General features: G+C 40.5%; 2 protein-coding genes across 2 annotated transcripts; both read right to left on the reverse strand.

Annotated features, from left to right (window-relative positions):
- Window positions 1-628: 628 nt before the first annotated feature.
- On the reverse strand, window positions 629-6,689 carry msto1 (misato mitochondrial distribution and morphology regulator 1). The gene is made up of 14 exons (XM_079570949.1): window positions 6,492-6,689; window positions 5,883-6,012; window positions 5,718-5,787; window positions 5,558-5,637; window positions 5,388-5,438; window positions 5,172-5,325; window positions 4,974-5,091; window positions 4,379-4,513; window positions 4,130-4,282; window positions 3,908-4,039; window positions 3,457-3,641; window positions 2,669-2,773; window positions 2,481-2,593; window positions 629-1,727 (listed from the first exon to the last, which is right to left on the reverse strand). Exons 1-14 carry the CDS (start codon window positions 6,573-6,575, stop codon window positions 1,474-1,476), a joined length of 1,764 nt encoding a protein of 587 aa, XP_079427075.1. The 5' UTR covers window positions 6,576-6,689; the 3' UTR covers window positions 629-1,473.
- A 1,204-nt stretch (window positions 6,690-7,893) lies between these two features.
- On the reverse strand, window positions 7,894-12,480 carry apoea (apolipoprotein Ea; the record flags this gene model as incomplete). The annotated part of the gene is made up of 4 exons (XM_079571102.1): window positions 7,894-8,255; window positions 9,331-9,618; window positions 10,891-11,041; window positions 12,438-12,480. 4 exons carry the CDS (start codon window positions 12,478-12,480, stop codon window positions 7,976-7,978), a joined length of 762 nt encoding a protein of 253 aa, XP_079427228.1. The 3' UTR covers window positions 7,894-7,975.
- Window positions 12,481-13,055: the final 575 nt, after the last annotated feature.

Consider the following 13,055-nt stretch of genomic DNA (forward strand, 5'->3'; position numbering starts at 1 on the left):
TGAGCTTCTGCTACTTGGTTAATTGAAGCCATCCTGTAGCTCAGCAGTGGTTGCAAAGATTTCAGCTCTACGGCTATGGTGTTATTTATTTTTTAAGGTCTTTTTTTCCTCCAAACTGATTATATAAACATAAAAGGCACATGTATCAAAGTTTACTGAATGATCGAGTCACATTGAGAGATTAGATTCAATGCGTTGACAGGGACCATGTAGCATTAATCGGGATATGAAAAGATGCTTGTACCAGACTTTAGCTCTTGGAGCTAATTTCCATCTGCAGTTCACGGTTAAACGACATCCACTATGATAAAGTTATTAAAGAACTCCAATCGCAGCAGAATGATGTATGTTTCGATCAGTCCCACGTTTTAAGACATTGCAGACAACAGGCAGTGCCATGTCGCTCATTAGAACTTTTGAGCGTCCCATCATAGGACTGCTGCTCTTCCTCTTGATGTATATATTTTATATACATTCTTCATGCTCGTGTTACAATGCACTCTGATGAATAAATTATATTTATACATTTTTACAATTTACATTTTTACAATTTACATGTTTAAAGTTTTAGTGCGTCTGAATTTTATTTTTCTGACCTTTTGATGTAAAATTTGAAACCCCCCATATGTAAATCAAATTGTCTTTCAACAAGCGGAAGTAAAAAGGCATGTTTCACAACTGGCAGGGTCACTGTTACAGAAATGCTAGAAAAGTAGCCTGCAAATTCATGACATTTCTACGAAGGCTATAATTAAATGCACAGGTTTATTTCCCCCTTAATTATTGTAGTTTACAATATACTGCAGGAGGACAAACCAAACTTTGCTCGACTACAAGAAGAAAAATAAGATACAGGGCCTTTAATATATCCAACTAAATGTAGCTAATTATCTTACTTTACAAGTAAGATAAGTTGCACCATATTAACACTTGTAGGAGGTTCCATGAGCACATTTCTGCACATATAAAGTGACCAACAGACAATACATCTGCAAAAAGAAAAACTTTAATGAGATTAAAGTCTGAGTTTTTACAGTATATGATTAAACAGATCTAAGGGGTTGAGGATTTCGCATGCATGAGTGCTGTAGTTCAAATTAAGGGACAGCAAGTTATATTTGTGGACCCTTCCCATATACAGTATCTACTTATGATTCTTTTACAGTCCCCAGTTTGAATTAATGTATTGATTTAAAGCGCCTGCCACGCTCCCTCACAAATGTCCTTAATGGTACCGGCCCAGAACTTATCTTCACAGTTGAGTGCTTTTTAATATGGCTGAAGCTTAGTCCAGTTGATCAACAAATGTAATTTCACGCCATTTGAATGTTAAGTGCTTGTTTTTACATGCTATAAAAGCAATTACAGTAACTTGATTTCACCCCTGTCCCTTGTCTTTATGCATTTCCAAGACTTTGAGTCCCAATATGGTTGCAGAGCAGTTCATATGCAAAAAGGCGTTATATAAAACTGTCAGTCATCATCCTCCGAGGAAGACGGCGTCGCCCCTCCGCTGTCGTCACGGTAACGTCGGGACAGTAGCTTCAGCTGCTCGAGGGCCTCCAGATACTCCGCCTCCTCCGGGCCCTGGGAGAGGAAGCTGGGGGCCACGCGCCGGATGTCGAAGGAGCTGACGGAGCGGTGCAAGTCCGAGAGCCAAGACCCAACACCAGGACTGGACTGGAGCGACGTGAGGACCGGGGCAGAGTTGACCAGCGGGACAGGAGCTGTGAGGGGGAGGGACACGGGAGGTTTCCATATGAACAGTAGCGGAGTGGGATTCAGTACTATGGCATTTTACTTTTATAACCTCTATGAACAACATTCTCTCAAATGTTAAAGGGACTATACAGAGTTTAAAAGTGTTAAAATTACGTATTTTCCTCCCCCTACATGTTCCAGCAATGTCCTAAGGTGAATGAGCTCAGACCTGTTCACCACAACTGCCTCTAAAATCCTGCACTGTCACTAAAGATGGTGTTACTTCGGGTCCGAATTGCCGTCATGCACGAGCTTAATATAGAAGCTGCAGTTACACGTATGACCTGAGGTGGCTGTAGTGAGTATAAAATGGCCAACTTGCATCTAGCCCCTTTAACATGTTTAAACTGTGTACTGAGAGAGAACTGAATCTAGATTTTCAGTCAGAAATAGCAAATATAATCCCAACTGCAATAATACAGCAATAACTATACAGCAAGAAAGTGCTTCTGTTTCCTAAGCCTCCTCCTGACAAAGCATATTTTTGACAAACTCAGAAGCATTTCCTAATAATTCAGTTCAAAGCGCTACTTCTCGACTGTATAGTACCAAGTGGGGTGGTTTATTAAATGCACTAATTTATTTGATAAACTTGACAAAAACATGCTACAAGACAAGTCAACATGAGTCCCAAATTCTCAGGATTATTTCCACTACAAAAGCCTCTGTATCACTTTGAACAAAATGTGTAACGAAAATGATACAGTGTAATATCTTACAGCCCGCTGGAGGCGTCTGACTCTGTAAAAAGCCGTTTGCATCAAGCGTCGGGTTGAACATCTGAGGGAATGGAGCGGTGAGTTTACTGGGACTGGACACCAGCTGTAAAGCTCTGTAGGAGGAATAGAAACGTTAATGCACTTTTCTATGGAGCACATCTCTGTGTGGCTCCAGTGTTGAGACTTACAGAGGTGTATTGGGGTAGAAGGAGCTGAGGTACGATCCCAGGACGTCTTCTCCGCTGTGAAGAGAGTGCAGAGGGGAGGGAGGCGGTGTCCCAGGAGGCAGAGAGCTGTCAGAGAGAAAACAAACCAAAAAACCAAATCATTTACCATTACAGCTAAAGTCTCCAACGTCTCCTGTGAGCTGCATTTACTCAAACCTGCAGAGAGCAATTTGTGCTTTGGGAATATCTTTGGGCCTTAAGTAGGATGCACTGGGGACAATTTGTAACAATAGCTCAAACAAAGAAAGATTACTTTAGTTTCCTCATAAATACTTACTATATTCAAATGTTTACATATTGTGTAAGCATCAAAAATTAAACAAAAAATTGTGTACAAATCCACTGAGTTGTTTACAACGGACATTCTTAGTCAAAGTAACATTTCCAAATACACATGGTGCTGATGATGCCAATCCCAAGCCCAGATAAAAGAAAAAGGACATTAGGGAAAGGAAAGTAAGGGAAAAGGACTTTATTTGTATAGCCCCACAGGCATGGTCACAAAGGGCTTTGGGCCAATTTTAACATTCACTCCATAATCTGTGGTGGTACCTTAGTTGTCACAGTTGCCCTGGGGTAGACTGACGACAGCGAGGCGGCCAATCTGCGACCACCACCAACCACCCACTCATACAGACATGCACTCTAATGTACAGGGACAACATGCAAACTCAACACAGAATGGCCCGGGACCTTCTAGTGGTGAAGCACGAGCGCTAACTGTTGCATTAGAGTAAAAAGGCCCACACCTGATGAGCCTCTGTCCCTCGTATCCCTTAAACGTCGTCCACTGGCCGTAGCAGCGTCCGTCTGCGAGCTCCGCGCACGATGACAGAGGTTTCCACGGCAATGACCTGGAGCCGGTGCCCAGGGCGTCGGGCAGAGAGTCGCCATGAATCATTGGAAACGGGATGGCACCGTATGCAGCTACTACCTGGAGGTCAGAGACATGTATGGATAGGGTTAAAGGAAAATATTGTATTTCCATAATGTAAAAAAAATAGAGATTGAAAAACTGTTCCACCAAATAAAATGTAACCTTGAAGATCAAATGAGTCTAAATACATCTAAATTGTAAAGAACTTGACTTGTACCATGCAGTAACTAATCTAGTTGCCACCAACACATGGATGCTCAAATGTTGAAAGTTTATCTAACCTCTTAACCCCCACCTGATCTGAATACAACAAAAATAATCACCTTTCGGCCTGAAACAGCCAGTGTGTCCGACACCTGCCACATGGGGACGCTGTTGTTGCGGAGTCTGTAAGGCACAGTGAAGGCATCCAGAGCCAAGGCCAAGACTGCACTGGAGTGGTACCATAAAGAAGGCTACAATGACGAGAATACGTGGATTTAATGTTAAAACAAGGACTGTTAATGACGAACAACAATAGAAAAACAGGGAATAGATCCACTTACATTGTAGTTCAGGTAGGGGAAGGTTACAGGGGCAGTAGGCCTTAATCCCAGTCCCCCACGCAGAGTCAAGGGGCAAAACATTGAGCTGTTATTGGCCAAGTGCACAGTGCTTAAAGTGCAGTTCAACAAGTGGTAGAGGTCCTTCATTGGAGTCTGTATGAAGAGCAATAATCAATGTGTTTGAGTTTAACAAGAAAGAGGCACCGCATAATCCCAAATTATACATTGATAATAGTTAGAGCGATTTACTGAGTTTGGGTGATTGACAGGAGCCAGCCCCCACGTCAGGACGCCCCTCCCGCTGTATGAGTCCTGGAGCATCTCTGTGACTTTTGAACCCAGGCCGGAAAAGCCATCGGCCATATCACAAAACACCTGGAAGCCCTGGAGGATGGAATTCATAAATATGGGTTAAAAGGAAGAAGTGTTTAAGTTTTCTATAAGTAGGCTACTTAGATGTTTTGTACTGTTAAGGTGTTGCATGAAACAAAAGCAGTCTGGTATACAGTCACACACCTGACATGATTAATCATTTTTACAATCTGAATTCAGATCACAGGGAACTATTGAAACACATCCAGGGAAAATATTTGAATTAATAAGATACTTACAAAGACAGAATATTTTGTTGTTTGAAATGTGGATGTTGTACTTCCTAAATACAGCCTTTTGCGATTTACTGATAGTGACGAGTTAATCACAATGAAGAAGAAGAAGATTTTAATTTGTATAGCGCCTTTCACAGACATGGTCACAAACGTTTTACATGAGTCGATGTTGATTAATGAAAGTCAAATAGTATGCACTCTCAAATAGTAATAAAAAAATAATAAATAATAATCACCTGTAGATAATCACACTCCTCGACAAAGAAGTGCAGTCTGTCCTCCAGATCCTCCAGCACTGAGCCCTGCTGCAGCAGCGCCTCGCCCTGACCAAACGCCTCCAAACGATTGGCTTCTCTGAAAAGTCAAGCAACTTTTAAGTCATCGAGATTGAAACACACCAGGTATAGCGACACATAAGTGACTTAAACGCTTACCCATCGTGGTTGTACTGGTGGATGACGGACATGGTCCGTGGATGCAGGTGGATTCGGAGGAAATCAGACCAGACTTTGACGCTGCCTTCGAGTCTGTAGCCTTTCTGAAGTCTGGAGAGCTGGCTGTTCACTGTGTCCACACTCACAGGCCCTGCTGCAGGAGATGTCAAGGTGAACATAGCATTTTTTTTTACATGAAATTTGAATCTTTCATACCAGAGCACTGAGGTTGAGAGCTGGAAAAGTCTGCTTCAGCTAAAAACTCCCCTTTCTGGAAACAAGAAAGGCTTTTAAGTCTTGAAGATACACAAGCAATGACAGCAATACAGCTCATGATATTAAACTTTGTATGTGTTTGTCATAAAAAAATAAATTTAAAAAAATACTTGCATCCAACTTTTCTAAATCCACAAGAAAGGGGTTCTTCTGTGGAGGACTTTCTTTGTGCATCCGTAGAGCCCCATCCCTGCAATTACAACGTGTTTGACATTTTAAGTGTGAAGGGAGATGAAAAACCAAAGATGATCAAATAACAGCGGCACCCACCAAGTGACTGCTGAAGTATCTTTACAAGACTCATAGAGACTTCCCTCTTGCCGCAGAGTTCGAAGACTTCCTGGGTAACAATAGAGTCATAAAACAAGCAGGCTTAATACATGACCAGAACTTGCTCATTAGAAAGACATGATTAGAAGTTTAAGAACTAGTGACCTTTCAGGTCCATTGAGATGAGGCGTGGGGTGTAGGTGATGTGGCCCCCCGAAGTCTGTCCTTCTCGAAACACAACATCACTGTGAATCTCTCCCAGAGGACCATCCAGGTCATAGGACAGAGATGCATCCTGCAAATCGATTACACAACATCCATAAATTACACATTTACTGTATAATACAAACAATTATAAAAATCAAACACTTTCAGATGATTCAGCGGAAAATTTATACTGGAGTTTAGTTTTTCAGTGCAGCAAAAATAATTAATTTGACAAATACACACACATTAAATAACGGTATAAATAATGTCATTCTTGTTTTGCAAGTAAGGGATAGCTACTGTAACACATAACTATGTAGTAGTAGCCAGATGTACACTAGCAATGTATATTCATAATCCTAAGCATCTTAAATCTAGTGAAGATGTATTACAGCTGGGCAAATTAAACCTGTTGACCAAACTATAACACTGTGTAGAAACCGAAAACCCAAAACATTAAATTGCGTGTTACGAATCACTTCTGGACCACTAGTGCTACTAAGACAATAAAATAGTGGAAAGCAGTTTTCGATAGCCACTTAGCTTTAGCTGCTAGTTTCTACAAACCTGTAAATTCCACCAGTGAGTCCCGACAAAGTTGGAATAATGGCCCAACTGGAGCGTGATAACTTCCCTGCAGATTCCGCTCATCGTGACAAGATTCAACAGCACGTACGTAGAAAACAATCTATCATTTTATAAAAGTGTTGTCTTTCTTTCTGAAGCATGATGGGCATGTTTTAATGACAACAACAATGGCGGACAAACGTGATGACGGGAGTAAAGACGTAGCTTCTCATTGGTCAGAGTTTGAGTACGGAGGAATCTGATTGGTTGGAAGGATAACGGGGACGTAGTTCGGTTTCAGTGCGCCGTTGCCTCACGTGTTGGTGCAAAAAATAAAGAACATCGACCATCGCCCATGAACTGTAGGCTGTAGATAACTATGGAAGTATTTTTGTAAGGTTAGGCGAGTTTGACTTATAACAGCCTATCTGAGATGTCCAAAGTGCAGCCTGCGGACCTCAAACTGACCCTGTGAGTGCTTTCATATGGTCCATTAAAGGAAGGTTTTACTGTACTTTCAGTGTTTGCTATTTAATCTCACTCACACAAGTAGTACGGTTGGATTTATGCTTTAATAAAATCCACACTAATTTCATTATTTAACCTCTTATGGGGACTACACATATGTTAAAATTGTGTATTTTCCTCCCCCTACATGTCCCAGCCATAATGTATAAACATGTGCCCAGACCTGTTCACCACAACTGCCCCTAAATCCTGCACTGTCACTCAAAAAGGTGTTTTGATTGACAGTGCAGGTCCGAAGTGCCGTCATGCGCGAGCTTAATATAGAAGCTGCACTTACGCATAAGACCTGAGGTGGCAGTAGTGAGTATAAAAATACGAACTTGCATCTAGCCTCTTTAATCAAGCACATTTTCTCCACTTTATCCAAATCTAAAAGCTTCTCGACTGGTGAGCTTACGGCCTATAGGCCAGTGTAACGCCTCATTTGAAAGATCCATCCATCCATCCATTTTCTTCTGCTTTATCTGGGGCCGGGTCGCGGGGGCATCATTTGAAATCCAAGACCTACAAAACTGATCATATCTTTTCTCTCAAGTTGTTGCTGCTTTTTAATCACATTTTTGTCATCCTTCCTGTCCCAAGAAAAAATTCCAACACCTGACCTGCTATTCCCCATATCTTAATGTTTTTAGTATGTACTTTGCCTTAACTTAAACCTGATTGTAATTTCACATATCTTCTTTTACACTAAGTAGCCTGGTGTATGAAATGGCGAGTATAAATAAACATGCCTTGCCTGACTTGACTGTCCCTCCAGGCACAATCATGGTCTAATTTTATTAATACAAATAATGAGAGTATTCATAAACCATTTGCTGTTGGACAAACTGTAGTGAAAAAGCAAATGACTCCTGAGTTCAGTGTTAAAACGGTTTATTGGACATTTACAAAAGCCGGTGCGTCAGTCAACTGCTGTTTATTTATTGTAGCTGTTATTGAGACTGAGTCCGATTGATTCACAGGCCGAACCAGGTGCGAAAGTCGTCCACTTTCTCCTCCAGTGTCCCGCGCAGGTTTTGGTTGGTTTTCTCGAAGTTGCCTTTCAGCTCTTCGGCTTTGCTCTGGATGGACTCGGCGAGGGACTGGAACGTGGACTTGAAGAGGTCGCCGATGGAGGTGATTTTATCCTGAGCGTTGTCCCGGATCTGGCTGACGAGCGGGTCAACCTGCTCCTTCATCTGATTCACGTTGTCGCTGGCTTTGCCCTGGAGCTCAGAGAAGTAATCCTCGACATGTCTGGAAAACACATCAGAAGTTAGGGAGAGGTGGGTGGATTTTAGTGGGGCCTCTTGGACAAAGAGTTAGGACGCACAAAAGCTTCAAAGGAGAGAAGAAAGCGATTTTAATCATTATTGTGATGAAGCTCAGAGGCAAACGTATTAAAATTAGGTTGCATTGTTGTAAGATTCACTGAAATGATCAATCATCAATGTTCAAAATATGATCTGCAGCAGATAAAAAAAACTGTCGATCACATTTTATTTATACATAAGAATTAGAGTGAAGTGTAGGCCTGTCACAATAATCACTATATCAACTTATCATTCAATAAATGACAGATAAACATATTTTTTTTCCTTATTTCCCCTTATTTCTTTATCCTTTATTGCTATAAAAAAAAATGTTATTAATTGGTACTGAGCCATGTTGCAGTGTTAGGCTTGTAAATGTAATTATAAACACTGTACTTTTTATAATTTCTAATACTATTTGGGGCAAATTAAATCAAGTAATCAAATATGTCACATAAAAAAAAAATATATATATTTATACATTTCGTGATCCATGTTGAAAAACCCTGCATGAACATCTTTACCAAAGTATTTTGTAAATGTCACTGGTAATAACAATAAAACAATTTAACCTCTTAACCCCCTCCTGACCCGAGCACATTTTCCCCAGTTTGGCTGTACCCAAATCTAAAAGCTTCTTGCAAAAGCTAGAAGCATAACAGCGACAAAAATGAGGACAAAAACGCAAAAAAAAGTGATGGAAAAAAAATGCAATGGAAAGGAATGGTAAAAAAAATATATATATAACGCGGCAAAAACACAAGGAAAAAGATCTGTTTAAATTAGTTCTGTAGGTCTTAGCTTTCAAATGAGGCCTATAGGCTGTAGACTTTTAGATTTGGGTAAAGCCAAACTGGAGAAAATGCACTTGGTTAAAGCGGGGGTTAAGAGGTTAAAATGTACAAAGGGGAATTTACGTATTTTTTATTCTCGCACCAATCACCATTTACATATCAGATTTCACACGGCTTCCCCCGGCTCATTTAACTTTTCCCACAAAACCACCCGTCGCCTCTTACTTCTTGATCTCCTGCGTGTCCTTGGTGAGCCTCTTCTTCATTTTGCGCACGTAGGAGTTCATCCTGTTCCTCACATCCTCCACGTTCTGCTCCATCATGGTCTCCAGCTCCTGGCCGTACTTCTCCAGCTCTTTGCGGGCATCCTCCATCTGGTCCTGGAGCTTAGACCCCATCTGCTCCAGGTCGCGGCCCAGGTTCTCGGCCGCCTCCTGAGTGTACGGGGCCAGCCTGGTCTCCACGTCCTGCCTGTACGTGGTCAGCTCCGACATGCTGTCCTTGATCAGGGTCCTGGAGGAAGAAGCGGCAAAACAAGGCCATGTAGCTTATTACGAATGTGGTGGAAATGTCGCCCGCCTGGCCCGGATTTAACCTCTTAACCCCCGCCTGAACCGAGCACATTTTCTCTAGTTTAGCTTTACCCAAATCTAAAAAACTCTCGACTGAAGAGCAGCAGTGTAATGCCTCATTTGAAAGCTGAGACCCACTGCATTTTTGTCACTTTGTTGTGGCTTTTTTGTAGCGTTTCTGTTGCTTTTTCATCACTCCTTAGTGTTTTTGTCGCTTTTATGAACACCTTAAATTATTATTATTATTTTGTTGTTTCTAATGATAATGATGATTCACTTCCTAAGTTATTACAGTGACTTGCTTGACTATTTCAAATTGTTAGTTCAATTAAGTCCTAAGCTCAGATAAATGGAGAGCATCTTGTCACATGGCTCTAGTGAACATTTGTATAAAAACATTAAAGGGGTAATTTGCTACAAAAATGGATCTGCATTGGAAGATTTGAGCATGTTTTACTCTTACAGCATTGTCTTATTTACATATCAGATTTTGGGCCCTAATACTGTAATTTTGGACATATCAAATGATAAATTAGGTGAAACATGGCCACAAAATAGCATATTATACTTGAAATGTAAGTAAATTTGTAAATTACTTTCTGCTATTTCTACTGCTAATATTATTATATCTGTAGTTAAATAAACAACATTTCTATTCAAATGGTTGTTTACAAGTTTCACCCATTTCTTATCCATAGTTTTACTGCACTGTTAAGTTTTCTGTATCATCTGCTATGATGTTTAGTTCAAGTGATTATTGCAGTTAATCGCCTGCGTGTTCTTCAGCATTACGTCTCCACATTCCTCACTATGTTGAAATCTGCTGATAAGGACCTTATGTCACTGTGACACTCGCCTGCTTTAACCTGATCAATGGTCACATAAAACTGGCCCATTCTTACATAACGGCTCATCTGTGGTGTTAGATATCAGCCCCATAAAGGTGAAGAAAACCGAGGACAACGAAAGACTTAGAGACTTAGTTTTACGATCGTATTAAACCTCCTGCTGGACAAGTTTGTGCTTGAAGATGTTTTGAAATGTTGGATGGAGAAAGTCACCTATTCATGCAACTTTTATTTCTAAATCATTCAATACTTCCAGTAAAATGCTCAGAAAATCAACCTTATTCTCATTAGTGGTGGGAAATAAGAGCTCTCATGTATTTTGTCGTTATGTCCCGTAGATGTGTATGGTGTGGTCTCGGACTCACTCCAGTTCCTTGCTGATCTGGGACTTCTTGAAGTCCTGCAGCACATCGTCGGCCTTCTCGTTCAGCTCATTGAAATAGTCCTTGAACTTGTCCACGGCCTCCTCCCACGGGGTCTTGGCGTCCGCCTGAGGGAGGGTTCGGGCCCAGCAGCCTGAAGGCAACGAGCAGGAAAAAGAAGAAGAAGAAGAAGATCTTTATTTATATAGCGCCTTTCACAGACATGCACACAAAGCGCTTTACATGAGACAATTGTACAGGAAGAGGAAGGTCATGAGTTCATGGCTAAATGTACATGTTGTAATTAGTTATTTATTCCTATGCTATTATGTCGAAGTATACTGAAAATTTGCAAATTATTATTTTTATTCTTAAAAATACACTAAATAAATCCAGTATCTGTATCATGAGCAATGAAAGGAATGTACCAGGCATTGGCAAGGTATGCTTTCAGAGCCACATGCAGCTCTGTTTTAGCCCTGTTGTTCTTGAGGCTGTTTGACAATGTCCTGGTTTGGACTCCCTGCTGCTTTAGTCTTCGTCTAAGCTTGAGTGCCATAGTTACTCATTTATATACATTCAGTCTTCATTTAGCACTGGTTTTGTAAACATTTTCATAGTAACTGCACGATACAGACGGCACCACGTCATAGAAGGGGGCGTGGCTTCGCCGTGCCGGAAAATAGAAACCGAATTTTTCACTCTTTTTAGACATTTTCTGGTGGAATATGAACTTATTTATCACATACAAATAAAGTCAAGTGTAAATCGGCCCCATATGGGTATTTTCTCACCACAGATTGTTCAGTAGAAGTGAAAAAACGGCAGTCGTAGCTAGTGCTAGCTAGCCGTTAGCATTAGCTCGATGCTAATATGTAGCATCATGTTAGCATTCTCCGTTATTTATGTATTTATGGGCTGTTGAACCACTTTGCCCCTCCCCCCATGTCTTTGTATCTTTATTTAGTAAAAAACTATATTCATAATTCAGAATGTGTTAATGTAGTTTTTGAATAATTACAGAAAGTTTAGATTCTTCTCCAAATTGTTTTTCCCCCTTAACTGTTTTCAAGCATGACCATATATGGGCCGAGCAGCACTGCACTAAATATTTCTGCTGTTTTTAATATCTTATATACCTGTCTGCATCTTTCAATGTTGCTCAAACAACAAAACAAACTAAATTATTAAGCATTTGTTCGAGTTCATTACTTTACACAAAAATTTGCAGAACCCTGGGTTGTGCTGGGTTGAACTTGAACGTTCAAAATCAATCATTGAGAGCCAGGGCCGTTTAGGGTCTGAATACTAAGTCACTTTTTCCCCCCATTTTTTCCAAAAGTGTCTATTACAGTGACTCATTGTGCAGTAATCGATGTAGAGCCTTCACCAATAAACGGAAATGCATTTGATTTACACCTTAAAAGTAGAAATAATTAAAAGACTTCTGAAATCTTTCTGAATTCACTGCACGTATGAAGATAGAAGAGAGATATGTGTTGGATTGATTTTAACAAGTGAGCCTGGTATGAAAGTGTGCATGTCCTGACCTGAGGTGAGGGCCAGAGCCAGGATCACTGCAAACAGCTTCATGGTGGTTTGGGGTCGGTCGCCTGGAAAAAAACGATTAAAAAAAAACATGACACACTTTCAAACCAACACAGAAATGATCACTCTACTAAAGTTGTGAAAAAGTAGACAGCAGATGTGAGGCTGTGGTTCTCAGCTTGTGGAGCTGAGGACTCACTCACAGGCCGTAACAGCAATTTCAACTTAAACATTTTGACCCCTATGTTTCATATGAAATAATACAGTATTTTTTCATAGAGCTATGTTGCTTCTAGCTTTGATGATAAAAAAAAACAAAACTCTTTTTTAGGAGTCTTGGCTGTGAACCAGAAATTTAAGACAACCCCTAAATACAAAACCGTTGCCAAAAAAATAATTACCAATATATGTGTGTACTCTGCGCACATACACATAGTCTATGAATGCAGTAGATATTTAACAAAACCATAAAATCCCTCTGTACTTTTGCTACAGTGGAAAAATCATGATTTCAAATGCACTCAAGCTGCCCATTAATATTTATTCAGGGGCATTTCTTAACATTTATAAAGAAATTATGATTTAAAGGAAGACATACTAGCGCTGCATAATTTTGGAGA

This window comes from Gobius niger (genome assembly GCF_951799975.1).
Source record: "Gobius niger genome assembly, chromosome: 14".
In the NCBI taxonomy this organism is placed as follows: domain Eukaryota; kingdom Metazoa; phylum Chordata; class Actinopteri; order Gobiiformes; family Gobiidae; genus Gobius; species Gobius niger.